Source organism: Taudactylus pleione, unplaced genomic scaffold, assembly GCF_031769625.1.
Source record: "Taudactylus pleione unplaced genomic scaffold, aTauple2 ptg000513l, whole genome shotgun sequence".
In the NCBI taxonomy this organism is placed as follows: Eukaryota; Metazoa; Chordata; class Amphibia; order Anura; family Myobatrachidae; genus Taudactylus; species Taudactylus pleione.
This window is the reverse complement of record NW_028284915.1, coordinates 1,217,080-1,244,827: the sequence shown is the minus strand read 5'-3', so window position 1 is coordinate 1,244,827 and position 27,748 is coordinate 1,217,080. Positions and strand designations below refer to the sequence as shown.

The 27,748-nt window shown below is 38.1% G+C and overlaps 1 protein-coding gene across 1 annotated transcript in view; it reads right to left on the bottom strand.

Moving 5' to 3' along the window:
* Positions 1–1,800: 1,800 nt before the first annotated feature.
* The window catches only part of LOC148501567 (putative ATP-dependent RNA helicase DDX60), a 600,786-nt gene continuing 574,838 nt past the window's right edge, over positions 1,801–27,748 (bottom strand). Inside the window, exons 35-38 of the mRNA XM_088450267.1 lie at positions 17,811–17,953; positions 17,289–17,440; positions 16,111–16,173; positions 1,801–2,054 (exon numbers count right to left, since the gene is read on the bottom strand). Of these exons, the coding sequence (XP_088306393.1) occupies positions 1,955–2,054; positions 16,111–16,173; positions 17,289–17,440; positions 17,811–17,953 (458 nt within the window). The 3' untranslated portion in view covers positions 1,801–1,954. The remainder of the gene's footprint in view (positions 2,055–16,110; positions 16,174–17,288; positions 17,441–17,810; positions 17,954–27,748) is intronic.

Genomic DNA, 27,748 nt, shown 5'->3' with positions numbered 1-27,748 from the left:
TGGCAGCCACTTCCCCCTTTTATTTTCCATGCGGACCTGGCGGTTCTCCGTACTCGGGCTGTCCTTTATTCAGAAGGTGGTTTCACATTTTCACCTGAATCAGGAAATTGTTGTTACAGCCTTGTATCCATCTGATCCAGAGAGTCCCTTCGATTTCTGGATGTGGTTCAAGCACTCCATATATATATATACATTGTTAGAACTGCTGCTTTTCAAAAGACAGATTGTCTTTTAGTGCTTTATGATGTCTATAAAAGAGGTTGGGCAGTGTCAAAGCATTCCATTGCTCATTGGATTACTGCAACCATCAAAGCAGGCTTACAGTATATAGCTGTGGGTGAGTCTTTTCCGGATCCCATTTGAGCACACTTGATTCAGGCCGCGAGTGCTTCTTGGGCAATTCGACAGGGTGCCTCAGTTGAAAAGCTGTGTAAGAGTGCCTGGTCCTTGGTACACACATTTACCAAATTTTATCAGTTCGACACATTTGTGGCCAAGAATTCAAGTTTTGCTCACAAGGTTTTGCCAACAAAGCTGCCTGTGAGTTATCCCTCTCCATCTTGTAGCTTGCTTTAGGAAGTCCCAGCATCAGTGTTCCCCAGATCCGATGAAAGAAGAAAAATTATTTTCTTACCATACATTCAAATTATTCTGAGTCCAATCTGAGGAACACAGTTTTCTCCCTGGTGTGTGATGTGATTTAGATGTTGTTGTTTCCTTCACTAATTTGTCCTTTTGGCTTTGCTAGTCAGATAACTGAGGATCTATGGGAGGGTATATAAAGGGAGTTTCAGCCATTAACTATTGTAGTGCCTACTCTATGTCCTCTCCCCCATATCCCAGCCAGTGACATGCGGTGAAGTAGGTGGCTGGGGAGGCATTGGCTAGTATCAGAGCCAGATTTACGCATACATATATGAACGAGAGGGTTCATGTGGGCATTATATAAGGGTGCAGCAGTATATAGTGCTGGAAATTAGTTTTTTCTCCTACATAAGTATAATTCTTTTAAAACTGTAAACTGCACTATTGAAGCAGCAGGAAACTAATACTGGCCGTTTTTACCTCAGCCAGACATGGTGCACTCCAGACTTGAATTTGTTTCAGGAAAAATTATTTTTCGGTTGTTTGAACTCTAGCTACAGGCGGAATGCAACACAGAGACATTTTTGGAGGTGTGGGAAAGGTTTATTCAAGTTATATAATCACATATTAAAGTAAAGATTTGGCAATGTTACCAACATATCGAATAGTGTAAAAATTTTATTTTTACCAGAATCCTACTATCTACTTGTGTTTGATACTCCTCTCTGTGCTTTGTGCTTTCTGGATGCTCCATCATGTAGGGATATGACATTGTTGGAATTTCAGACATGCAGTTTTGTGACCTTATTCCACTAGTTATGGTTTTGCTTAGTATATCTTACATTTGATGTTGTCTTACTGTATGAGCCTCATATCATTGCATGGTCTGTAACTGTTTGTCTAAATATTTACATTACATTGACCATAAATAATTTGATTTGGTGCTGAACCACCAACCTGAGGCACCCCTGCAAGTATCCTGAGGCACCCCAGGTTAAAGAATGCATTTTCATGGTATATTATCTTAGCTGTAGTTTCATTTAGAGATCAGTAAATATTTGAGTATTTTCATTTTGCAGTATCAATATACAAATGATAAAAAAAGTATTTTTTTTATTATTTTTTTATATTTTATACCTTTTGGTGCATATCCTTTGATCTAAAATTCAGTGATGGGTGCTTTACAAAAGGTTAATCTGTTAAACAGCTGGAAAACTCAATACAATTTGGAATTATACTGTTAACATTAAAGTCGTTGTGTATGCTTTTGAAAATTATTATTTTTGTGTATCCAAGAGTAATTGATGGCATGCTTTACAAAATATGTTCATTTAAAAAGCAGTATGTGCGCTTGCTGGAGTTACTGATGCTACACTGCATTAAAGAGCTGATGATATTCTGTTCTCAATTGTTCAAAAGCCAATGCAACTGGATCATTTTCATCATCACACAGTTCTTTCATGGAAGTACTGAAGGAAAACAATAAGTAAACAGAGGATAAATAGTTGTACAATTTATTATTTTATTAGAAAATGACTAAATTGGAAAATAAAAAGTTTGTACATTTTTAATCAAATTTGTTAATATTGGTTAATAAAATTATTGCATATTCGTTTTTATGAGAATTCTTCCTTGTTAAAGTTAAATAAAATGTAGTTTTTTTAGTTAAGGAAACAGGGGAAGAGACGTAAATTCTATATACAGTATGCCTTTACCTGATGCCAAAGACTAGTAGTTTATACAGTATACTTAAATGTATATGCAGAGATAAAATCATGATCAGATGATTAAACATCTATGTGACACTTGACTCTTAAGATGTAGACTGAACATATTGTTTCATTTTATCTATTGGTCCTAAGGATGTATCTAGCATAAAATATTTTTATCTTGCACAGGACTGTTCAATTATTTATGAGATAGAATGAGTATGCGTGATACCAAAGGTAACAAAAGACACAAAAGAAGAAAACACCCTTTTTGGAGGCACTGTTAATTTAATTAAACTTATAGTTAAAACATAGCTTTTAATAATATTATGTTAAGAATAAAGATGAGGAATCAAATAAATATACATACATACTATTATCTATATCTATCTATCTATCTATCTATCTATCTATCTATCTATCTATCTATCTATCTATCTATCTATCTATCTATCTACACATATAAAGATACAATTCTTAGTTTAGGTATTTAACTAACAATCTTACCTTTATACATGTACAATATAATATATCTATATATATACAAAAATATATACAGTATATACAGTATAGATAGAGATATTAGTCAGGCTTGCCAACCTTTTGGCAGCCAGGGGTCGGGGCTCAATGGGGATGGGAGGATCTGGAGGCAACCGGGGTGGAGGTAGGAGGGTCTGGGAGCATAACGACGCAATCTCATCATCGTAGCACCACCCCCACTATGCAATGCCGAGACTGCTGGCATTGTGGAGTGGGGGCCGAAGCCACGATGATGATATTCAACGTGAATTGCATCATCGGCCGCTTTTGCCACCCACTTTGCTGAGTAAGGGCACTTCTGCCCATTTCAGAAGTGTAGGCAAGTATGATATTAGTATGGATCTTTTTTTTCTGTGTGTATATTTGATTGGTTATCTTTATTCTTAACATTATATTATTCAAAAATAATATGTTTTAACTTTAATGGGTCAATCCAATTAGGTGTGAGCTGGTGTGAATTAGGTACGATTTATTCATGGCATGGTTATGCGAATAACTCACGTTACTCGCACGATCCATTTCCCTCTGCAATGTATGCAAATTTCACATACTTGTATCCTACTACATTTGCACACTTATTACACTGCAATCCAAATTGAAGGAACTTACATTCACAAATGTAAGTTTGACTTGTAATTTGTGTAAAAGTGTGCACAGCTACCCGGGGGTGCAAAATGTTGTTAAATGGGTTTTTTTTATAAATAATTTCATTGCCTGAAGTTATTTTGTGTATAGTAAACCACTTTTTATTATGATATTATGCTTTTTTTCCTATGGGTTGTAGGGTTGTTGAGGGGGAAATGTGACACCGGAGCAATTCATCATTGCTCTGGTGAGAGGACATCTGCTCCGAAAGGCAGTTGTCTCCACGGTTATTATCAAAGCTACTTCTGTAGCTGCATTACTTACCTGCTCCCCATTGTCCCGGCTACGCATGTGCCAGGGAGGTAGTGAGGAGGCGGCAAAGGAATCCGAGCTCGGATCCCTCTTCGCATCCCCAAAACTCCTTCCCATAGGAAGGAGCGGGTCTATGACAGCAAGCGCCATCTGAAAATTATGCTTGTTTTCTGCAGCAAACTCCGAAAACTTTCAGTTTTCAGAGTTTGCTGAATACTAAGGGGGTCCTATCAGACCCCTGATGATGAATGACCTGGTAACTTAAATATGCGGAAACTAGCATTTCCGCATGGTTAGCAGGCCATTTATCATTTGATAAATAGGCCCCTATGTCTTGTACCACTGCCTGTGCATCTGCTTAAAGATAGTAACTGAAACTGTAAGATGTTCTTAATTTACTTAGCCAATTAAATGCATTAGATTATGTTTATATCCAAATATGTCAGGGGTATGCGGGTATTGTTCTTTGAACTATATAAACTGAGAGGCTGCACTGCTGCATTGAATTTCACACTCGGGTGGTCTGCAGCTGTGCCAGTGATTTGTAACCTGTCAACCGATACTTGAATCCTGGTCCAGCCCACGGTTTGAGAGGCCATAGTCAGGTATCCCCTGGATACCACTGTAATTGGAAGCATTGTGTAAAGGACAAGATGTGTACCTAAATATTAAGAATCATTATTTATTGTATGCTTATCTGAATTGAGTGGGGAGCAAGTACCCATTTCTATACAGAGTGGATTGTGTGTATTTCTGTATAGCCTTGGCTCTAGCTTGATTTCTGTAAATAATCATTTGATTTGAGTGTCATCAATGTCATTATGTATTCATGTTTTTCAAGTTGAATATAAATAAATGTTAAATGTATACACTTGTGTGTGTCTCTTTGCTTTTAACACCGCATATCCAAAGAATCTGCTTTCACAACCCGTGGTTTCTTTTTCAAAACTACCGGCAACACTTATAAAGCCACTTTTTTTGTTTTTTGAACAAAGTAACAACTGTGGAAAAAGAGCCCTTTCATCAGATGGTGTGACAGTACATTGCTTTGTGTATGCATGGAGGAGAGCAGTGCGGAATTGTCAGCAGCACAACAATATATGCCACCTGCTTGTGCTCATGTGTGTGTTTGTGTCTGGGGATGAGGTGTGGTGAATGTGTGTGAGATGTGCCACTGCTGATGTTGAAAGAATGCCATATTCTTGGAAGCATTGTGCTGAAATCCTCAGGCCATGTCTTTAACCTAGAAGGCATTTATTTGATGGGATTCAAAAGGGTCAGGTGATACTGTAAAATGTTGTTGCCTATCCTTTCATGACATTTACCAAACGTATAGTTTTCTACAGCAGAACCTGGTACCCCACATCCCCATTAACTGAGCAGTTCCCGGGTTAGAAAACCCGCTCGGTACCTTGCATTTCCTTCCGTCGGGCACTTTTCAACCCACATTAGCACATATTGATAGTTTGCCCATTCATTTTTTTCCCGTTTTTTATCCCAGGTCCTTCTTGCTATACGGAGACATGTGGCTGAGTTAATTTACTTTCCTCACACATATGCTGAGTGAATGGCAGACAACTTTGTTTTTTTTTGCTGTGGAATGAATCTCCAATATTTTGGGTGCAATTGCTTGCACCCATGTCACTCTCACATACCCACGCAGAAAGGAAAAGTTGTTTTGGAACCAAAAACACTTCCATTCTCTGAATATTCAAATTGTCTATGCCTCCAATATGCGTCTCATGAAAGTTTTTGCTAGGATGCCAGAGTCAGTACATGACTCCTATATTTTGCAGCAGTCCATGGCTGGCTGATTGGTAAGTTTTTTTTGCTGTGTGGAAGACAAATTTTTTTTGTTTTTGTTTTTTAATTTAGGAGATTCTCCTGTCTCCAGCTGTGGTCCATGAGGCTGACCGTGGGAGCAGCCTAAAGTGATAGCTGATCAACAATTGTTTTCATGTAAGTGGTTTTTTGTGTTGCTTCACTAGTCTTCCACTTTTTTTGTCAAACTATTTTTTTTATTTATTTATTTTTCTCCTGAACTTGGTTGTCATCACAGATCAAATTTCTACACTGACAGTTGTCCTGTATTTTTTTGCTTTGGTTATAAAAAATAATTAAGTTTGCAAAGTTCAGGTTTGTTAATTACAATTTTAGCCTTAACCCTGTTTAGATGCTGCATTCGAAAAAGGTACGTATAAAGAAATAATTAATTGCTATATGCTGCTTTCAATGATGTTAGAATCCTTTGCAAAATCTATTTTTTTAAATGAATCTACAATCTAAAAAAAATATCAAGTGGCAAGGCCCCACAACCTTTCTACTTCTAGGGCAGCTGCTGTTCGGAATGATGACATTTTATTGTGTAATAACCTAGATGTGGGGTTCTTTACAAGGAAGTAGAAGAAAGGATGCTGATTCCTTTGTGGGGATACTGTTATATGTTTATTCTTTTTTATATTTTCATTTGATAAAATCTAACTTTCAATGATACTGTTTAAAAAATGTAAATTGCAGCAAGGTACCTTGATTATAGATAAAATAATAAACGATTAAAAAAATTATACTTATTCAGTGTTTGAGTGATATAATTCATCCGTGGCTCAAAGTGCATATTTTGAACACTCAATGGTGTTAAAATGCAATAGGGGTGAATATAAACAATCAATAATATATTACATTAGGCACAATAGAATTACTCCTCAATCATTGTTCTTTAAATAGATTCATTCAGTAGGCTGAACAACAGGCAAACATATTCAGGGTAAATCAGTGACACATTTGTAAAATGCTAGGCAATAGCATCATCTTTCAGTTTCAATGTGCAATCCACAAACTGATCAGTATGGTTTACCAACCCAAAAATTGGCAGAAAGTTTTATAATCGCAGATAATGATTACTCATCACTTTACCTTATCTCACTAGTCTATGTACAAACATCTCTTAGTGGCAATTTGAAACCATAAAGTTACACAATGCTATTATTTTAATTGTACTCTTGTACCCATGACTAATGTGATAAGACACCTTACATAAAAGCAGTCTCCTATTACTTAGTGTGTAATGTCTCAAGTATGCTGCATAACCCAAATGTCTGCAGTAAGGTAGGATTATCCTGTACTGAGCCGCTAAGGATTTCTACTTTCCAAACATTTGTCACTCAGACAGTGAATGATGGATGAGAGGATCATAGACAGGTGTTTCCAGGACAAGAAGGATAGTAAAAAGGAGAGACACCTCTGCTGTCTGTATAAGGAGTTAACCCCTAGAGTCTCCTGATGCTATAGCATTGCAGGGTAACTTCAGGGGGCCAGATGAGAGGGTGTCTTGAAATACCAAATTGTTCAGTAGAAGTGCCTAAGTGTGCAGTCCTGTTTGCGCAAACCCGGTACTTCAGCCGAGTCTGATGTGGGTTTCACCTGTATAGGGCTTGTTAACTGATAAACCATGTCTAATAGTGTCCCAAAACAGTCTTCATAACAAGCGTTATTTAAGCTAATCACATATCCTAATTGGTGATTGGCACCTCTCATAACCATTGAATGTGTAGATTGGATACTGTCACGTGACAGCCATTCAGACCAACCACACTGGAATAATAAGATTGGTATGTAAAATCCCCTATCCAGAACGTCGGGCAGGTGGTCACGTGGTCAGCTGGGGATGCATAGTCTTAATGATATCCATAGCGCCGCATGTGTAGTGTGTGGCTGCGATCATATGATCAGTCACGTGATCCCTCTGCCGGAAAGTTATGATCCTTAAAGAGATCTATTACATTGTAAGTGTAGTCTACGGCAATTGACATGAGTGTACAGATATGTCACATGGTCCACTGATTCCACTACCGGAAGTCTGTCATCTCTAATGCCATCTATATTCACTGATATGATTTACACCCAGGAATGTCGAGTGGAAAATATCATTACATAAAGACAAATGGTTACAATGTCTATTCCGCCAATATAGATATCAATAAATAGATTATCAGAAAAGAGGGTTTTTTATACAAAAATAGTATTTCTAAAAAAATTTTTTTACAACATATTATTATTTATTACCTGAAATCCTAGTCACACATTATGTAATGCCTAGTTGTGTTGAAATCATAGGTTTATATAGGGATAAAGTAGTCATTCTTCTTCAAGGTGCTCAGTATAAAACCTAATGTAAGAGTGATAGTATAGTGTAAAGGTATATTGTTAAAGTGGAAATACTTTATAATACCTCTACTTCATTGTAGAGAACCCCACATCTGCGTTTGATGCTTATCTAATTCAGGGGAGCACTACCAACATTTACAATACTATCAGTATTTAACAATGAATTTCCTCTTTTTATTGTTGGTTAAACATGTGTATATTTTCAACTTTAAGCTAATTTTCTTTCTCCTGTGCAGAGGGGTTTGTTTCAAAAACCCATCGTATTATTATTATGAGTTTTTCTTAGTTTCAACTTCTAGCACACACTTGAATTTTCAGTTTTCTTTGAAACTCTTTTTAGTCTTTCGTTTGCAGCATTGGTTACACCTCTCTCTTTCTTAAAAATGTACTAAGACAATTAGTGTCCTAACAGAATTTCTACATTTAACCTTAAACAAGTGCTCATTTCTAAATGAAGAATAGATGATCTGGATAATATTTTTCCCACCTCATCAATAAATTCGGAAATAAATTTAAATTGGGATGATGATCTCAGAAAATTAAAAACCTTTTGACAAAACAAACAAGAATTAACTGGGACATAACAAGCCTGGAAAATTATAATAAAAGGAAAATTGTACCGCAGGGACTCCGCCCAAAAATATTTCCGACATTTGAATTAGCATCAGCTAATTTGAAAAAAGAGTGGAAGGACTGTCTTTGAAATGCTCATACAATCTCATTGGTACTGTACCAACCATCTACTTTTTGTGAGAAGGAGATAGATTCTTTAGGGGAAAAAAATGGAAACATTTGAAAAAGACATAGCCTTTCAAAAATAATATAAAAAGGATTTGGAAAATTTTGAATCCACAATTATTGAGAAGAAAAAATCTAAGTTTATTAGGGACCAGAGAGATTTCAATATGGGAAGAATTTTCAAATGGAAGGGCAAAACATCTAGGATTCAACTAAAGGACACCAGTGACCAATATATGTCCCCTGAGATTGAATCTTCAGGAACAGAAGCTATCCCTTAAGAAATAAACCAGGAACTATCGCTATACGACTCAAGAGGTGACAACAGCTACCCTATCATTTTTATATGCACAGAGGGGGACAAGAGGATGCCCCAGAAGAGGAAACCAAGGAGGGGCATCAAGAAGAAGAAGGGAAATAGAAACATGGGAATATCCTTCTCCCACCAGATATTGGACACGGACAATGAACAAATGAAAGATGTAGATGATGACTCTTTGAAAGTCATCAATTTAACAAACCATATACTTTCTAAAGACATATTAAAGTCCTTACAAAAGGCCTTTCTTTTTCACCTACTAAAAGATTTGACAGGTTTGAATGGGAGAAAAAATCTTCACATTTTTGGAAGGAATTTATTTCTATTAAAATGTTTTCCAACAAAGAGCCAACTCATGATCCCATTGACCCCTTTATGGATAAGTCTTCTTTTCCCTTAGATATAGAAGAACAAGAAGCAATCAAAATACTGGAAGAATTACAGGATGAGTCACAAATAACCACATCACAGAACGTGAAACAGAGACCTGCTGTTAAGAAATCACAATTCTATCCCCAGGAGAACATATGCCCGGAAGTAGGTGTCTTCATGAAACTGATATCCAGTGATCTGGATATATTAAACAAAACCTCTTCTTGCAAAATTGATAACCTTAATAAACAGGAGAGAAGAGCCTTTAATGACATCAATAAGTGGGACGATGTTGTCAAAAAGCCTTCTGACAAAGGAGGGAATATAAAAAACTATCCTTTGGCCAAAGGACTTATACATCAAGGAGGCATTAAGACAACTAGATGATACAAATTGTTATAAAAGTGTTGTTTAATCCAGGAAATAACATAACAATCAAATACAATCACCTGATTGATGGAGCCCTAAGACAAGGAGCAATTACCACCAAAGAACATGACTATTTGAAGGTCATTAATCTATCTACTGCCGAAAGTACATAAGAACCTACAGAAACCACCTGGGAAACCCTTTGTCTCTGGCATTGGAGGAGCATCAGAAAATGCTAGTACTTTCATTGATCTACACATTAGACATCATGTCCAGGGACTTCCATCGTATATACTGTACAAGACATTTTTCTTGATGTGAATCAACTTCTGGTGAGTCTGGAGTCACTGTATACTAATATAGGCCACCAAGAAGGAATTAATGCAGTGAGATATTTTCTAAAAATGGAAAACTTTGGCATTTTCCATGACTTCACTCTTGATCTACTGGAGTTTGTCCTCTTTAATAATTACTTCACCTTTGATGACAATTACTACATCCAAGTAAGGGGAACTGCGATGTGTGCAGCTTGTGCACCATCATATGCTAACCTCTTTCTTGGATGGTGGGAGATGGAAAAGGTATTTAATGAGACCAATGAAGAACACTCTCGCAATATTGCAACAAAATGTACATATTATGACCAACTGTTAGGATGTTGCATGAGGCGGGAAACTACAGACCACCAGTTGTTAGAGGCTGGTTTGTGTCTATTTGAATCAACCTGTTAAATGCTATGTAACAGATGCATCCCCCTTGGGAACCAATGACATCAGCAACAAACTTCTCTATTGTGTTGTCTATTTCTGGGGGTATAAATATGTGTGTTCCAACCCTGGGTCTTAGTCTTCTTGCTGAATGCTGATTGACGAGGGTTTCGTGCTGATGCCTACATCTGGTCCACAAGCGCTGCGTATGTATACTGTATTTGGGTCTGTATAATTCCTTTAGCTGAATTGTATTTGGATCAATAGCATGTAACTGACTGTACTTTTACTTGAATAATACTTTGTGCTTTGGAACCACAAGTTCTAGATCTGGAGTCTTTATTTACTGTATGACTGCGTACGCAAATTAGCGTCATCCTTAGAAGGTATAGGCAGGATATTAGAAGGTATAGGAAGGAGTGTATAGAGGTTCAAATTCAGTATCGTTACCATAGACTACACTTACAATGTAATAGACCCCTTTCAGAATCATAACTTTCCAGCTGAGGGATCACGTGACTGATCATATGATCGCAGTCGTAGACTACACATGGGGCGCTATGGCTATGCATCCCCAGCTGAGATCACATGACTGACCATGTGACCACCTGCCTAACCTTGCGGATAGGGGATTTTACATGCCAATCTTATTATTCCAGTGTGGTTGGTCTGAATGGCTGTCACGTGACAGTATCCAATCTACACATTCATTCGTTATGAGATGTGCCAAGCACCAATTAGGATATATGATTGTCTTAAATAATGCTTGTTATGAAGACTGTTTTGGGACACTATCAGACATGGTTTATTTGTTAACAAGCCCTATACAGGTGAAACGCGCGTCAGACTCGGCTGCAGTACCTGGTTTGCGGAAACAGACTGCACACTTAGGCACTTCTACTGAACAAACAGGTATTTCAATACACCTCTCATCTAGCCCCCTGAAGATACTCTGCAATGCTATAGCATCAGGGGACTCTAGGGGTTAACTCCTTATACAGGCAGCAGAGGTGTCTCTCCTTTTTTCTATCCTTCTTGTTCTGGAAACACCTCTCATCCATCAGTCACTGTCTGAGTGACAAATGTTTGGAAAGTAGAAACCCTTAGTGGCTCAGTATAGGATAATCTTACCTTACTGCAGACATTTAGGGTATGCAGCAAACTTGAGACATTACACACCATTAAGTAATAGGAAACTGCCTTTATGTAAGGTGTCTTATCACATGAGTCATGAGTACAAAAATACAATTAAAATAATAACATTGTGTAACTTTTTGGTTTCAAATTGCCACTAAGAGATGTTTGTACATAGACTAGTGAGATAAGATACATTGATGTGTAATCATTATCTGCAATTATAAAGCTTTCTGCCAATTTTTGGATTGGTAATCCATACTGATAATTTTGTGGATTTATAATCTTGCACATTGAAACTGAAAGATGATGCTATTGCCTAGCATTTTACAAATTTGTCACTGATTTACCCTTAATATGATTGCCTGTTGAGGAGTAATTCTATTGTGCCTAATGTAATATATTATTGATTGTTTATATTCACCCCTATTGCATTTTAACACCATTGAGTGTTCAAAATATGCACTTTGAGCCACGGATGAATTATATCACTCAAACACTGAATAAGTATAATTTTTTTAATCGTTTATTATTTTATCTATAATCAAGGTACCTTGCTGCAATTTACATTTTTTAAACAGTATCATTGAAAGTTAGATTTTATCAAATAAAAATATATAAAAGAATAAACATATAACAGTATCCCCACAAAGGAATCAGCATCCTTTCTTCTACTTCCTTGTAAAGAACCCCACATCTAGGTTATTACACAGTAAAATGTCATCATTCCGAACAGCAGCTGCCCTAGAAGTAGAAGGGAAAAAAAGGTTGTGGGGCCTTGCCACTTGATATATTTTTTCAGATTGTTGATTCATTTAAAAAAAATAAATTTTGCAAAGGATTCTAACATCATTGAAAGCAGCATATAGCAATTACTTATTTCTTTATACGTACCTTTTTTGAATGCAGCATCTAAACAGGGTTAAGGCTAAAATTTAAATTAACAAACCTGAACTTTGCAAAATTAATTATTGCATTTTTACATCGTTGCGTGTTCAAATTATGCACTTTGAGCCACGGCTTAATTATATCACTCAGTATAATTTTTTTAATCGATTATAATTTTTTTAATTGTTTATTATTTTTCCTATAATCAAGGTACCTTGCTGCAATTTATAATTTTTAAACAGTATAATTAAGTTATATTTAATTAAATCTAAATACATAAAAGAATAAACATATAAGAGTGCCCCCACAAAGGAATCAGCTTTCTTTCCCCTACTTCCTTGTAGAGAACCCCACATCTGAGTTTGATGCATATCTGATACAGGGGAGCTCCACCAACATTTACTATACTATCGGTATTTAACAATTAATTTCCTCTTTTTATTGATTTTTGGAAATACAGGACACAACAAACTCATTATTTAACAACTTACATGGCACAATGGCCAAGTTTCACCCAGACCCCAGTTCCACTCATCAATGTTGGAGGACAGCTGGAAACCAGAACACCTGTAGCAACACATTTGCTTCCCAATACAAGACCAGAAAGAATGACCAGTATGTAAGCGATCCAACCAACATAGACTTCAGGATCACAATATTCCACTTGCCTAAGAAGAAGATTGCTGTTGCAATGACTAAAAAGAAGATTAATGTCGGACCAGACCAGACTCCAGAAACTTCAGATCATAATGGTCATTAGATGGAGAATGATGTAAATATTTACTGAAAAATGTCATCGATCCATGCAGGCTCCATATGGGCTCCCCCTTTCTGGCTGAGCTGTATACTCTGGTTGGCAAGGCACATGCAACTGGTACCCGGAGACTTTTATACTGTGCATGCACAGAACTCTTGGAAAATATATGCATAGCCATCTTCATGTTGGTTTTTGTTTGCCGCCATCTTTGTACTCCAGAGGGGTAGTCATGATTATTTGGGTGCAAGGTGTGTTGTGTGGACCCCCCTAGATTCATATCAACCCAATATACTGAAGATATGCCAAAGTCTCAAGCTTATCAAAAGGTATCTCTCCTGTCTGGAACTATAAAACAAACTATAAAATGTTTAATGAAATTTAAATAGATTTAGTGAGCATTGTACTTCAAGTACTTCATAAAACATAACTTGAAAGGTTGTAGAATCCATGATGTCAATGGTTCCTTCAATTTTCAATTAATGTCCTCCTCCAGTACCTAATTGATGGTTTGAAATCTTCCCCATTTTCTTCTTAGTAAATAATTTTACAGTCACAAAATATTTTTTTACAGTTTGATTGTAAGCAATTGGTTGCTGTTAGAGCTGCATTCACCTGAAATATTTTGCCGAATTGCATTTTTTTCTTCTTGCAGTTGTACACTGGCCCTGCGAACCAACCAGCACATCATAGTGTTCAATGACCCTATTAACCAAAAGGTTTTGGACCACACTTATTCCTTATTCAGCATCTGAACTATCCCTCTGTTATGGATCATCTTGGGTATTCACGCTCTGGTGACTCATTCCAATTCTTCTTGATAGTTTAAAATTTTATAATTCGAAGATGTGAAAATAAATTATATTAAGTTTTGTTAAAATTTCAAAGTAATAAGATTAATCAGGCAAATGTAGGATAGCATATTTGTATTAGCTTATTTAGACATAATTATATTATAAATAACAAAATTAAAAAACAAGAACATTAAATAGCAAGTGCACTTCAGCCTGGCTTATACACAATTTAAAAAACAATGTTAAAACTTAAAGAAAATACTAAGCTGGTTTAGGATGTGTCATCATCAGTCCTGGGCAATGTTACATGGTGACATATATATCTGCCATGTAACACTGACCACCATTGCACCAGTTACACCCAAAGACAGCATTGAAGAAACTATGAAAAAAAAATTACACAGATACATTTACATCTGAGTAAAATTATAAAAAAAAATTTTTTAATTAGCAGGTTTATGTCAGCCAGACCTATACATAAATCAAACAACACCTTTAAAACATAAACAAATAGGGCATGCTGGCTTAGAATGTGTCATCGCCAGTCCGGGAGGGGGCAGCCAGGTCCGCACTGCGGGGGCGTTAAGCAGCTGAACTGGGCGGTGCTGGCTGCATGGTGATGAAATTAAGTGAACTGTCCCTCGGCCCCCTGCTAGACTATTTCGAGATTGCCTGCATTTTAAAGCATGGTATGGGGCCAAGATGATGTGATTCACATCGAGTCACATCATTGGCCACCTGTACTGCCCACTTCACTTGGGAAGGGGGCGGCCATAGCAGCAGCTGGCACCAGGAAACTTGGCTTCTTTTCTAAGAGGCCAGGAGTGCCACCCAATTTTTGGATGCCTCCTGGCATTCTGGGAGAATGGGCATGTCTGCATCTTCTACAACCAACAACAAAAGCAAAATCACAACATTGCACTAACAAAACCAAACAGGATGAAGACGGCATCCCGATGGTCAGGATGCAGATGGTCAGAATCCTGACTCCCAGCTCCAAAATCCCAACCACTGACAACCTGATGATGAATATTAGGGTTAGCGTTAGGTTTAGGGTTAGGGGTTAGGCACTATGGGGAATGTTAGGGTTTGGCTGTGGGAGGGAAGGGTTAAGCTTAGACTGTGGGAAAGAGGGTTAGGGTTAGGCTGCAGAGGGTTAGGCTGCGGAAGGGGAGAGTTAGGCTGCGGGAAAGGTGGGTTAGTTGAAGGATTAGGATAAGGTAATAATACTTTTTCAAAATCTGTCAGGATTCTGACTGTTGGGATGCCATTGTTGGTATTCTGACCGTCGGCATCCTTACTGCCAGGATCCCGTACCTAACCCAACCAATCTACTTGTCTAGGCTAAATACAAAACCAGTATTACAACTTCCACAATCAGATACAATGAAAAATAAATACATATAAAAGCCACTGAATACTTTAATGGTCAAGAAACTTTTGTATTCCTCATATTCATCTATTCCAGATGTATATGGATTCTTCTGCTCTTCAGTTGGTACCTGTGGAAAAATATCCATAATCTGCCTATCCATTTCTCCAGGTAGTTGGTTAGTGTGTGAATGTGTGTATGTTGTGTTATCTAGTGTGTGAGTGTAGTAGTCAGTAGTATAGTTAGTTATGTCTGGGAAACAGTTGAGTGTATTATATCACCAAGGCAAAGCAAGACTGGATGCCAGGAGCCAGTGACAGCATCAGATAAGCAAATGGCAAGCAATTTTACAGCAGATAAAAAGCGCAAGTTTTTCCTGGACACTAGCTTCATACAATTCCCACCACTCGCCCCAGCCAATAAAAAGTGCATGATTTTGGTGCTGGTGGTCTCCTAATTGGATTGCAACATTTTTGTATACAATTTTAGCTACGAACGGCGTGAGTTCATGTGTGAATGACTTGAGTACGCAACTTTATGAATGGGAGTATGAAACTCGCACCTAATTGGATTGCCTCCTAAATTTTAGTTAATTAACAGTGCCTCCAAAAAGTTTTTTTTTTTCTTCATTTTTTGTCTCCTTTGTTGTTGTAGAATAAAAACACATTTGGCATCTCCTAAGAATGTACAGTATGTCAGTATCTTTTAGCACAAAATATTTATTAAACTTTTGGGCCTGTAATTGATATAGTAATAATAATACTTTACCTTATAGATGCAATTGTAAGAAAAAAGTCTTTCAAAGATACATAGGCATCTCCTATGTTAAATCTACAAGAAAAAAAATATTTATTCTAAAAATTAAACTTATTAAATGCTTTACATTGTTCTACAATTTACAGTTTACTTTTATAAGAAGGAGGCAATAAAAAACAGGGTGGAACTACAACATGAGGTAGTAGTTAATGTTCCGCGCTAGACTAGGAACCCCCAGAAGATTATATGATAGATGTATTATATACCCCCCCAAAAAAACTGTGAAATATAAATAATTGAGTGCTCTAGTTTCAGGGTATTTCTAATAAACAATACATCAAAATAGGAGATCCACTAATTACTCATTTTCATGACAATAAGTCAACAATAGGTAGACAGTGTTAATCTCTTCACTCTCATAAATATGAATAATATTTGCCAATAAATAACCTTCAAGTAAAAATGTATAATAAATGAATATAAAAGTAAAGAAAAAAACCTCCAAACAACAACAAAGTGTTCTCAACAAAAAAACATTTCTAATCCAATAAAACATATTTAGCAACACTGAATTTAAAACATAAAAATAACATAGATAAAAATAATCCATAAAAAATGAAAAGATGCAATTTTCTCTTAAAGGGCTCTTGCTACATGATTCACATACAACTGACTGATTCCTCAGTCAATGAAGTTGTGAATGAGGGCTTTTGTATTCATTACTGAGAGTAATACTCTCTACATGATGAAACCTGGTAGCATTATAACTTTATTCTGGGAGTGAGGAATTGAACACTCCAGTTACTGTATAAAGTTACACTATATTCTAAATAATATATTATTTTAATATTGGATGATCTGTAGATACAAGTTGTAAGCTAATACAAGCACAGTATCTGTAACCTGGCATCAGGGCCCTGGTGTGATCATTACTAGGACATCTGAGAAATACAGTGAACCGTTGAGTTTGAAAAGCTCTGCCAAGTAATGAACTGCTTAAATGTTTTGAATGTAAAAACAATAGTACCCTCAGATATTACAATGGAAGCTATTTTTTTAAATTACCATTTACTAAATACATTTTATTGTGGCATTTCAAATTATGCAAATCTCCACAAAGGTAAGAACTTTATTTATTCCCACAATATTTTGTTTATTTCAGGTACATAAGATCTTGGAATAATACATACCCATTGTCATTTGAAATAGCTGTTAAGGAGCCATGTTTGAAAAAATCAAGAGCATAGGAGTTACGGAACAGTTTTCTTCCACAAGCATCAGTTTTCTCCATGTGTAACATTGGAATGTGCTTGTCAGGAATATAAGCTGTTTGCAACATAAGCTGTGGATATATATCATAGATAAATGTTTTATTTATTCCTAACAATGATGTTAAACATGCTGTATTTAAAGAAAAAATTATCTTGCTTTCTGCTAAAGCAGGTAAAGGTTGTTGATAGTCAATTTCCTTATGAAAATATTTGGTCAATGGATGATTTATACCTTTATCAAATAACAACTTAATTGGAAGTAACAGACATATGTACTAAAGCTGAGCAGAGATTAGAGCATTCTATTTGCAGAATTCAAATACAAAAGAATTGATGCTTATGCTGAGTGATTAAACTGACATAAATATAATACATGTAGGACTAACATATAAATGTACCACTTAGATTTCAACTATGTTCTTTGGTTATATTTTTACTTACATTGCTCACATTTGTTACAGTCATCAGGTCATGATCTGTATTTCCTGACAGACAGGCAAAAGGGGAGACAGCGCCTCTCCCTTCAGTGCAAGACATCAGATGGTCCACCAGCCCTGAATCCATACACTCTTTACCTGAAAAGTCTGATTGTGAACAGTGTATTACAAACTATTGTTTAAATGAAAATTAGAGAAAGGAAAAATACTTGAATATAAACTATATCTGAAAGACCTGAAGAAGTAGTACTTTAAGACACTTTAAGAAATTGTGGTTGTATTAAATATATCCACAGTTGTAATCATGTGTGTCTATTGTTGTCATGCGTCTCAGTGGTTTTAAAATATCTCACATCCTGTAACTTGTAGGTATATATCACTTGAGGCACCAGCATGACATCTATACGCATCATTAAAATATTTAACAAAAAGAGTTTAATCTTTTGACGCAGTCTGTCAGCCAGGGGATTTGAATAGTTTGTGTACAGTATATCAATACTGAGGATCTCAATTTCTCATTATATGCACATACTGTATAAAAAGTAGGAGAAATAAGAAAGATAAACATTCATGGTTTTGATCAGTTAAACAAAGCTCTGCTTAGTGATAACGTGCAAATTATTTATCAGTGTGCGTAAAGTGATATCTTAATTCCACCAGACAGTTCCGTTACCTACCACACGGATCGCCTATTATGTGATTACTAAAAATTGGCTTTATACAGATGTGTCCTCATACATCTAGTCTCAAACTGCCACATGGCGTGAGATGAGCTGCCAGGTCCTGTACAACTGTGCTAGCACCAGGCATCTTTTTGGCTTCTTTTAGCCGAAAAAGCGTCTTACTTTAGGACATCTGCAGGGGCGCCGAGAGGGGGGGTGGAACGGGTACAGATTACCCGGGCCCGGGCTTCCTGAAGGCCGCCCCCCCCTCCCTCACAGCAGCCCAGCACACAGCATGTGCTGAGCTGCAGTGGAGACTGCTCGTGGCTGCCGAGCAGCAGCAACAGCAGTCTCCTATGCCTGTGGGGGGGCAATGATCACACTGATTGCACCCCCCCTGGCATTGCGCCGGGCTGAGGGGGCTCAGATTGCCCCCCTACCCAGCGCTCAGCGCTGCTATGCGGCGCTACAAAACTATTTTTTTCCCGGAAAGGGGGCGTGGCCATGCCTACCGCAATTAGGCCACACCCCCTACTACCTGGGCCCGTGGCGGCTCTCGGTGGGCCTGGACATCTGGAGACTATGCTGATTAATTTCATATGCAACACTTGTATATCTATGTGCAACTGAGTCAGTATACGAAGCTCAACAGAACTTAGTGTGGAAAAAGCCACGGCCACTGCATCATAGCACTTTGTATATAGATTCAGATTCTCACTCGCACACAGATATACAAGTATTGCATTTAAAATTAATCAGGACAGTCCCCTGGTGCGTCCTAATTGCATTACATTATGAAAAGGATTAATTTTTAGCAAAAAAAAGGTGCAAAAACAATGCCCGGCTCTAGCAGAGTAGCACAGGACATGGTGAACCGAGAGATGTTTGGCACGACTGCAGCAATGATGCATGAGGACACATCTGTATCTGGCCACCTTCTTGCCCCTTCTTCCTATTTTTATATGCATATGTTGCAAGAAAATTGGGGTCTTAAGTATTGCTATACACCAACTATTTTGATCCTGTGTCTGTCCTTATATAACCCACTGTTTTATGAATCTGGGTAGGGGTACAACCTTAAATATTTCTTTGTATTGGAATTTTTTTTCATTCAGTTCAGCATCAAATGTATTTATGAAAGAATGGGATAATATCTGCAACTGTACTCTTTCACTAATGGACTTTAATCTTAAGGATTGAAGAGGAGATTTGACAGAGATAAATGAAGAAATTGAGATCTTTCACACTTTGGTAAATACTTTTAAAGATTTAAAGGATTTTAAAATGTTAGAAACTAAGATCAAGATTAAAAGCAACAAAAACCCATAAAGAGCCAATCAATAAAAAGCAGAAAAAGTTCAGTAGAGATAAGAAATATTATAAAACAGGGAGAGAAAGAAACCCTACAAATGAACAAAAATAACAAGAACAAATCTTCTAGTGTGGAAGAGGATATATAAATTACTACAAAAGAACCTAGTAATAGAGATTTTAATTAACAGGAGGATATTGCTGATAATTTCTCAGATGAAAATAAAAACTGTTCCACTACAGAAAATAAAAATTATAGAGCACAAAGTCCACAAATCATTGAATGGAAAACAAGTGGAAGCCCAGTGAGAGAAACTTACCATAAAAATAGGTGGGACAAAACCATAAAAATAGCAAATCCTCTCCCTGTCTCAAATATATTTGAGAGACTGAGGGAGAAATGGGACAAACCTTCTAAAGAGGACAAGTGGAGAAGTTGCCAATAGCAACCAAACATCTTTTGGCTATTATTTTATAGAATGTACTAGATAAAGATATAGAATCTGATTGGTTGCTATGGGCAACTTCTCCACTTATCCTGTCAACAAATTGTGATACGTCTCTCTCTAGGGGGTAAATTTACTAAGATGGGAGTTCTATTAAGAAGTGATGTTGCCCATAGCAACCAATCAGATTCCAGGTATTATCATCTAGAAGGTTCTAGATAAATGAGAAGTAGAATCTGATTGGTTGCTATGGGCAACATCACTTCTTAACAGAACTCCCATCTTAGTAAATTTACCCCTAAGAGAGAAGTGCCAGTCTTTTTTTTAGCACAACAGAGGAATTTTCTCTGACAATAAAAGCAAGAAAACATATACAGAGAAAAGGAATAGGATTTAACACAAACAGAAACATGAATAAAAAGAAAAGTAATACCAGGGAAAATTAAAGTCCTCCCAATGAAAACCACATACAATAGAAAATATTTTTCATTGAAGCTCTAGGATATTAAATACAGAAGAAGAAACTGTGTTATTAGGGAAGGGACTAAAAGTTGCACCATTTATGGATATAAATCTCTAACACCTATATTTATTTATTTAGTTATTTATATGCATTCTATAAATTGGCAATATAAAAAATTATGATGATGAAAAATGAAGAAAATGGAGATCCATAACGCCTTTTGATAATACTGGTAAACCATTTTTTTTTTAAAGTCTACCTTTTCTCCCTACCCAGAGCAAAGGCAATTTTGAAGATAATTTTACAAAATGATAATGGATGACATAAATCAACTGGAAAATTGTATATTAAAAAATACAATTTGAGTAAATGGGGGAAGAATGCATTGAAATTCTTACAGGAAAATAATTATATAACCATTAGACCTACAGACAATGTGGGTAATGTTGTTATTTTTAATAGAAACAAGTATTTTAAAGAATTCATTAGACAGTTAAAAGAAAGTTAAATATATGAGGAACTCAGAAAAACTATATCAAATATGATTAAAACAAATTCCCTCAAGTTGGTAGAAATTTTGCATAAAATTAGTGTTACTACAATGGAAATATTTGATTTCGTGTATATGAAAGAGCCCTCTACTGTACACTGGTCATTTATGTACAGTACTCCCTAAAGTTCACTAAAAGTATAGAAAAGCAGACCAATCACTGTGGAGACTAACAGCATTACAATGAAAATGTATTCCACTAAAGATACCCAATATATAGATTCCTGTATGTCATTAAAAATGGGTCATAGCAGAAGAATACAGGAGATGTTTAAAAACATGCACTAAGGTAAATCATTAGTATTTAAAATATTTCAGATATTAGTTCATTACATATTATAATTTAATCTGTCAGGTTTAGTAGCTGTTTTTTTATATTTTTTTAATTTGGAGGAAAATGTTAAATTATCTATAAAAGAGGGTATTGACATTATATTTTAACAGGTAGATTTTTTCCCCAAAAGTTCAGTACAGTGATGGACAGAAAGTTCCCCAACAGTTATGAAAATGTTTTTATGGCATATTTAGAGGAAAACAAAATTTTAAAAAAATATTCTCAATGGGGCAAACTTGGTGTTCTAGGGGCCTATTCATCAACACTAAAATAATGTTTTTAAGGACATTTTCCTTAAATAACGTTATTTTAGTATACATGAAGAGACTTAACACAGGAGATAACACTGATATCTCCTTGTCCCCCTGCGTTAATTTCCACACTCCCCATACATTAGTATAGGGATATGGAAATTATGGTAATCATCAAATTCCGAAAATTATGTATTTTCGGAATTTGATGGAGGTACTATCCGCCACTGTGAGGTGGCAAATAGCAGGTAACACTTACCTGTGTCAGCGTGGGCAGGTCCCCCGCAGTCTTCCTCTGGTGCTCTGGTCTCTCCTCTGGCTCAGTCTGCTATGCTGTCATGTGTTCTCCCAGCAGAACACAATAAAGATTAGAAAAAAAAAAGTTTTTTTTTTTCCTAAACAGTACTGTGTGCTGTTGGGAGACCACATGACAGCAAAGCAGATGGAGCCGGAGGATGCTGCACGGGCAGGTAAGTGCTGGACGGGGGGGAGGGGGGGGGCAGGTGAGTGGAGGGGGGACACAAAGTTACCGCATCTGTAGGCAGTGCTGCGCATGCGCTGGTTTTACAGATGTAACATCGCATGCGCAGCACTGCTTCCAGCTGCAATAAGTTAGTGTAGAGAGGGATAACTATCTATTTCCTGAAAAGCTGTCATCGCAAAAATGGCAGCTTTTCAGAATAGATAGTTATAGGGAGGAAGAATGATGAATTCCTCCTGTAATTAGGTAGAACTCCATGCGAGTTCTAAACCTAATTACCTCCAGAGAAAGTTTAGTTATGATGAATAGGCCCCCTAGTCTGCTATATTGATTATATTATTTTTCTATGCAAGGTGGACAGGATATCACCAGACTGTCTTTGCAAATCCTTAAACTAAAAAAAAATAATATTGTGCTTATGTTTGACATCAGTAAAACATTTATACTTTTTGTACATTTGAACATAAATAGAAAGGAAGGAAAATGCAGATTCAATGCAATCAAAAGACAACTGATTTTAATAATTATACTGTATTTAGGATATTAATATGCACCACAAATATGGCACAACAGGGTGCCTCTAGACCAATTTAAGTGGTTCAAATGCAAATGCACTGATGAGATAGTTTTCTATATGCAAATGATAGAAATTGTGATTTATTTTTTTTGTGAGTAAAGAAAAAAATTAGTTTGCCAAAGAAAAGGTAGCCAAGGTTAATAGAGAATCCTTTTTATACTAAATAGTTAGGTCATAGAACCAAAACTAATTTCATATATTATTAGGCATTTATCACTCAATAATGCTACCACCATAGGAAGATAGGATCATGTATACTGTACTAAGTAATTCACTACCAAATATATTTTAATATACAGTATAGTAGAACCCCAAATCTTAAAAGTATCGTCTGAAGAGCTCTAAGTGAAAAGGAGAAATAATACACAAAATCTGTCAGTTTTCTACAGTGTGGTCAAAATCAATGTAAATAATATGGTTTATGAAATCAAATATTTTGTAGCTTGTCATTCAACAAATGCAATTTACTTAATGGAATGTGAGTGTGGCTTCATAAACTTTTTATGCGCCTCAAGACTTTTAAAAGTGAGGATTGAGAGATTCATCTGTAATGTTAGATTGGTGTAGTTAGCCACACTTCTGGACCATTATAAGATAAAACATAATTGTATAGAAAAATTATAAACAGATTTTTGGGCAATCAAATAGCTACGGGTAACTGGAGACATAGAGATTTTGCTACTATATTAGTACAACAAAAGATGAAACTGATCTATAAATTAAAACTATGGGTCTGATTCAGAGATGTATGTTCATCTGAGGATTAATGCATATCTCCAATGTTTTAGGTTCTGCGTCTGTGCAGGACAGAGCTGGCCCTAGCTAATTTGGTGCCCTAGGCAAGATTTTGGCTGGTGCCCCCTAGCAGATATATAACTATATCTGGAGATATATATACATTATAGATAGATAGACAGCGTGATGGGCGTATAATAAATAATAATATAATAAATTAAATAAATTGGAAGTTCTCAGTCCTCTCCCCAACGTTTCAATCTATTCAAGCCACTGCAACCAGGCTGCATATCATTATGTGTATATATATATATATATATATATATATATACACACCTAGTCCCTCTCAGGGTCAGCAGAACACTGCCAGCACCCCTCTCTGCCCAGTTCCTAGTCAGTGCCCACTTGCCACCCCTGCCCTGTCTACAAGCCTCAGCCTGAGCTAGCTAACCAGGGGCAGTTTGGGAAATTTCTGAAGCAGCCCTAAATGGGGGTGGAGGGGCGGGATCTGATGGCATATCTAGATGGGTCTGATGGTATATAGTGGGCATGTGGAAGAGTCTGATCTGACATATAGGCAATGCAGACTGCTTGTCACTGCTGAGATGACAGGATGTAGGCACAGCTCAGAAAGCAACAGTGCTCTGAGCATGGCTGCAGTGCTGGTACTTTGTGACAGCGGCTGCCAATCCTATCAGTGGAAGGAACGGGGCACTGGTAAGAGAGGGGTTCAGCCCAGCAGAAAGTGCCCCGTTCTCCCAGGGGCCCAATCTGCCTGGTAACAATCCAACAGGAGGCTAAACGTGTCTACAGGTTATTGTGGACAGGAGATTCAAAGACTGGCAGCACAAAAAGGGTAAATCATTCTAAAATGGAAAGGAGAATAGCTGAACCATCATTTTCTACAAAGCCAACTTAGCTAAATCATCACTTTCCACAGCATGGTCCATGTTTATATGCAATATAATATATATAAGAAGTAGGGGTGAGCGGGTTCGGATTTCTGAAATCCGAACCCCCCCGAGCCCCCCCGATCCGAGTCCGATCCGAGTCAGGCTCGACTTTTCCCGCCTGACTCGGATCTGAAATCGAGGCAAAACGTCATCATCCCGCCTTCCGAGTCTCGCGGGTTTTGGATCCTATATAAGGTACCCGCGTCGGCGCCATTTTCTCACTCGGCTGTGGACAGTGAAGAGGGAGGGTGGGAGTTAGGGCTGTGTAGTGTAGTGTAGTGTAGTGCTGCTGTTGTCCACTACTTCAAAGTCCATAGGGGCTGGCTGTGTTGTGCTGTGCTGCTGTTGTTAATAGGGGCTGTGTCCACTACTTCAAAGTCCATAGGGGCTGGCTGGACTGTGTTGTGCAGTCAGTTCTCCATAGGGGCTGTGTCCACTCCAAAGTCCTGTGCAGTGTCCCAGTCCTAAAGGAGTGCTGTAGTGTTGTCCAGGGGGTGCTCTGTCCATCAGGGGTGCTCCCCCCAAGTGCTAAAAAAATAATATATTTTCTGTGTTTGTGAATTGTGTGCGCAGTAGCCGCACGTGCATCAACAAAGTAGTGCCAAGCGTGCGCCTGTGTCATAAGTAAAGGGCCGGCTGGCTTGACCGTTAAAGGGTGCTGTAACCCCCGAAAGTACACTCCAGTCCAAACCAAAAAAAAATTATTTTCTGTGTTTGTGAATTGTGTGCGCAGTAGCCGCACGTGCATCAACAAAGTAGTGCCAAGCGTGCGCCTGTGTCATAAGTAAAGGGCCGGCTGGCTTGACCGTTAAGGGTGCTGTAACCCCCGAAAGTACACTCCAGTCCAAACCAAAAAAAAAATTATTTTCTGTGTTTGTGAATTGTGTGCGCAGTAGCCGCACGTGCATCAACAAAGTAGTGCCAAGCGTGCGCCTGTGTCATAAGTAAAGGGCCGGCTGGCTTGACCGTTAAGGGTGCTGTAACCCCCGAAAGTACACTCCAGTCCAAACCAAAAAAAAAATTATTTTCTGTGTTTGTGAATTGTGTGCGCAGTAGCCGCACGTGCATCAACAAAGTAGTGCCAAGCGTGCGCCTGTGTCATAAGTAAAGGGCCGGCTGGCTTGACCGTTAAGGGTGCTGTAACCCCCGAAAGTACACTCCAGTCCAAACCAAAAAAAAAATTATTTTCTGTGTTTGTGAATTGTGTGCGCAGTAGCCGCACGTGCATCAACAAAGTAGTGCCAAGCGTGCGCCTGTGTCATAAGTAAAGGGCCGGCTGGCTTGACCGTTAAGGGTGCTGTAACCCCCGAAAGTACACTCCAGTCCAAACCAAAAAAAAAATTATTTTCTGTGTTTGTGAATTGTGTGCGCAGTAGCCGCACGTGCATCAACAAAGTAGTGCCAAGCGTGCACCTGTGTCATAAGTAAAGGGCCGGCTGGCTTGACCGTTAAGGGTGCTGTAACCCCCGAAAGTACACTCCAGTCCAAACCAAAAAAAAAATTATTTTCTGTGTTTGTGAATTGTGTGCGCAGTAGCCGCACGTGCATCAACAAAGTAGTGCCAAGCGTGCGCCTGTGTCATAAGTAAAGGGCCGGCTGGCTTGACCGTTAAAGGGTGCTGTAACCCACAAAGTACACTCCAGTCCAAACCAAAAAAAAAATTATTTTCTGTGTTTAGCCGCACGTATATATCAAATCGATATAACATAAATGGAGGACCAAACTTTCTCCGATAAAAATAAAATAGAGAAAGATCAAGAACCACTTCCTCCTAGTGCTGAAGCTGCTGCCACTAGTCATGACATAGATGATAACATGCCATCAACGTCGTCTGCCAAGGCCGATGCCCAATGTCATAGTAGAGGGCACATACAATCCCAAATGGCAAAGTTCAGGAAAATGACCTTGAAAAAGACATTTAAATCAGCTGAAGAGAAACGTAAACTTGCCAATATGCCATTTACGACACGGAGTGGCAAGGAACGGCTAAGGTCGATCCCTAGTATGTTCATGACTAGTGGTTCAGCTTCACATGACGATGGAAGCCCTCCTCCCACTAAAAAAATCAAAAGAGTTAAGCTGGCAAAAGCACAGCGAAGAACTGTGCTTTCTAAGAAGATATCACAAATCCCCAAGGAGAGTCCAAGTGTGGTGGTGGTTGCGATGCCTGACCTTCCCAGCACTGGACGGGAAGAGGTGGCTCTTTCCACCATTTGCACGCCCCCTGCAAGTGCTGAAAGGAGCACCCACAGTCCACTTGCTGATATGCAAATTGAAGATGTCACTGTTGAAGTACAACAGGATGAGGATACTGGTGTAGCTGGCGCTGAGGAGGAAGTTGGCGAGGAGGATTCTGATGGTGATGTGGTTTGTTTAAATCAGGCTCCGGGGGAGACAGTTGTTGTCCGTGGGATGAAAAAGCCCATCACGGTCATGCCTGGGCAGAAGACCAAACATTCCACCTCTTTGGTCTGGCAATATTTCTATCCAAATCCGGACAACAACTGTCTTGCCATATGTACCATATGTAAAGGTGAAATAAGTAGGGGTAGGGACGTCAACCACCTAGGAACATCCTCCCTTATACGGCACCTGCAGCGCGTTCATAAAAAGTTACTGTCAAGTTCAGAAACTTTGGCTAAGACCGTAAGCAGTCCAGGGACACCTAAATCCCGTTGTCCTGTTGTATCCAAGCGCCTGCAAACCACACCGTCAACTCCCTCCTCGTCAATTTCCTCCTTAGTCAGGATCGGAAGTAGTCCTGCAGGCCATGTCACTGGCATGACTGACTCTCCTATCCGGGATTCCTCTGGAGGATCCTGCATTGCTACGCCTACTGCTGCCGCTGCTGCTGTTGCTGCTGCTGGGAGTCGTTCATCATCCCAGAGAGGAAGTAGGAACACCACTACTTTTACTAAACAATTGACCCTCCAACAGTCCTTAGCGAGGAGGATGAAGTACGACAGCAGTCATCCTGAAGCAAAACGTATAACTGAGGCCTTGACTGCTATGTTGGTGTTAGACGTGCGTCCGGTATCCGCCATTAGTGCAGTGGGATTTAGACAATTGATGGAGGTAGTGTGTCCCCGGTTCCAAATCCCGTCTAGATTCCACTTCACTAGGCAGGCGATACCGAGACTGTACAGAAACGTCAGAAAAAGTGTCCTCAGTGTCCTGAA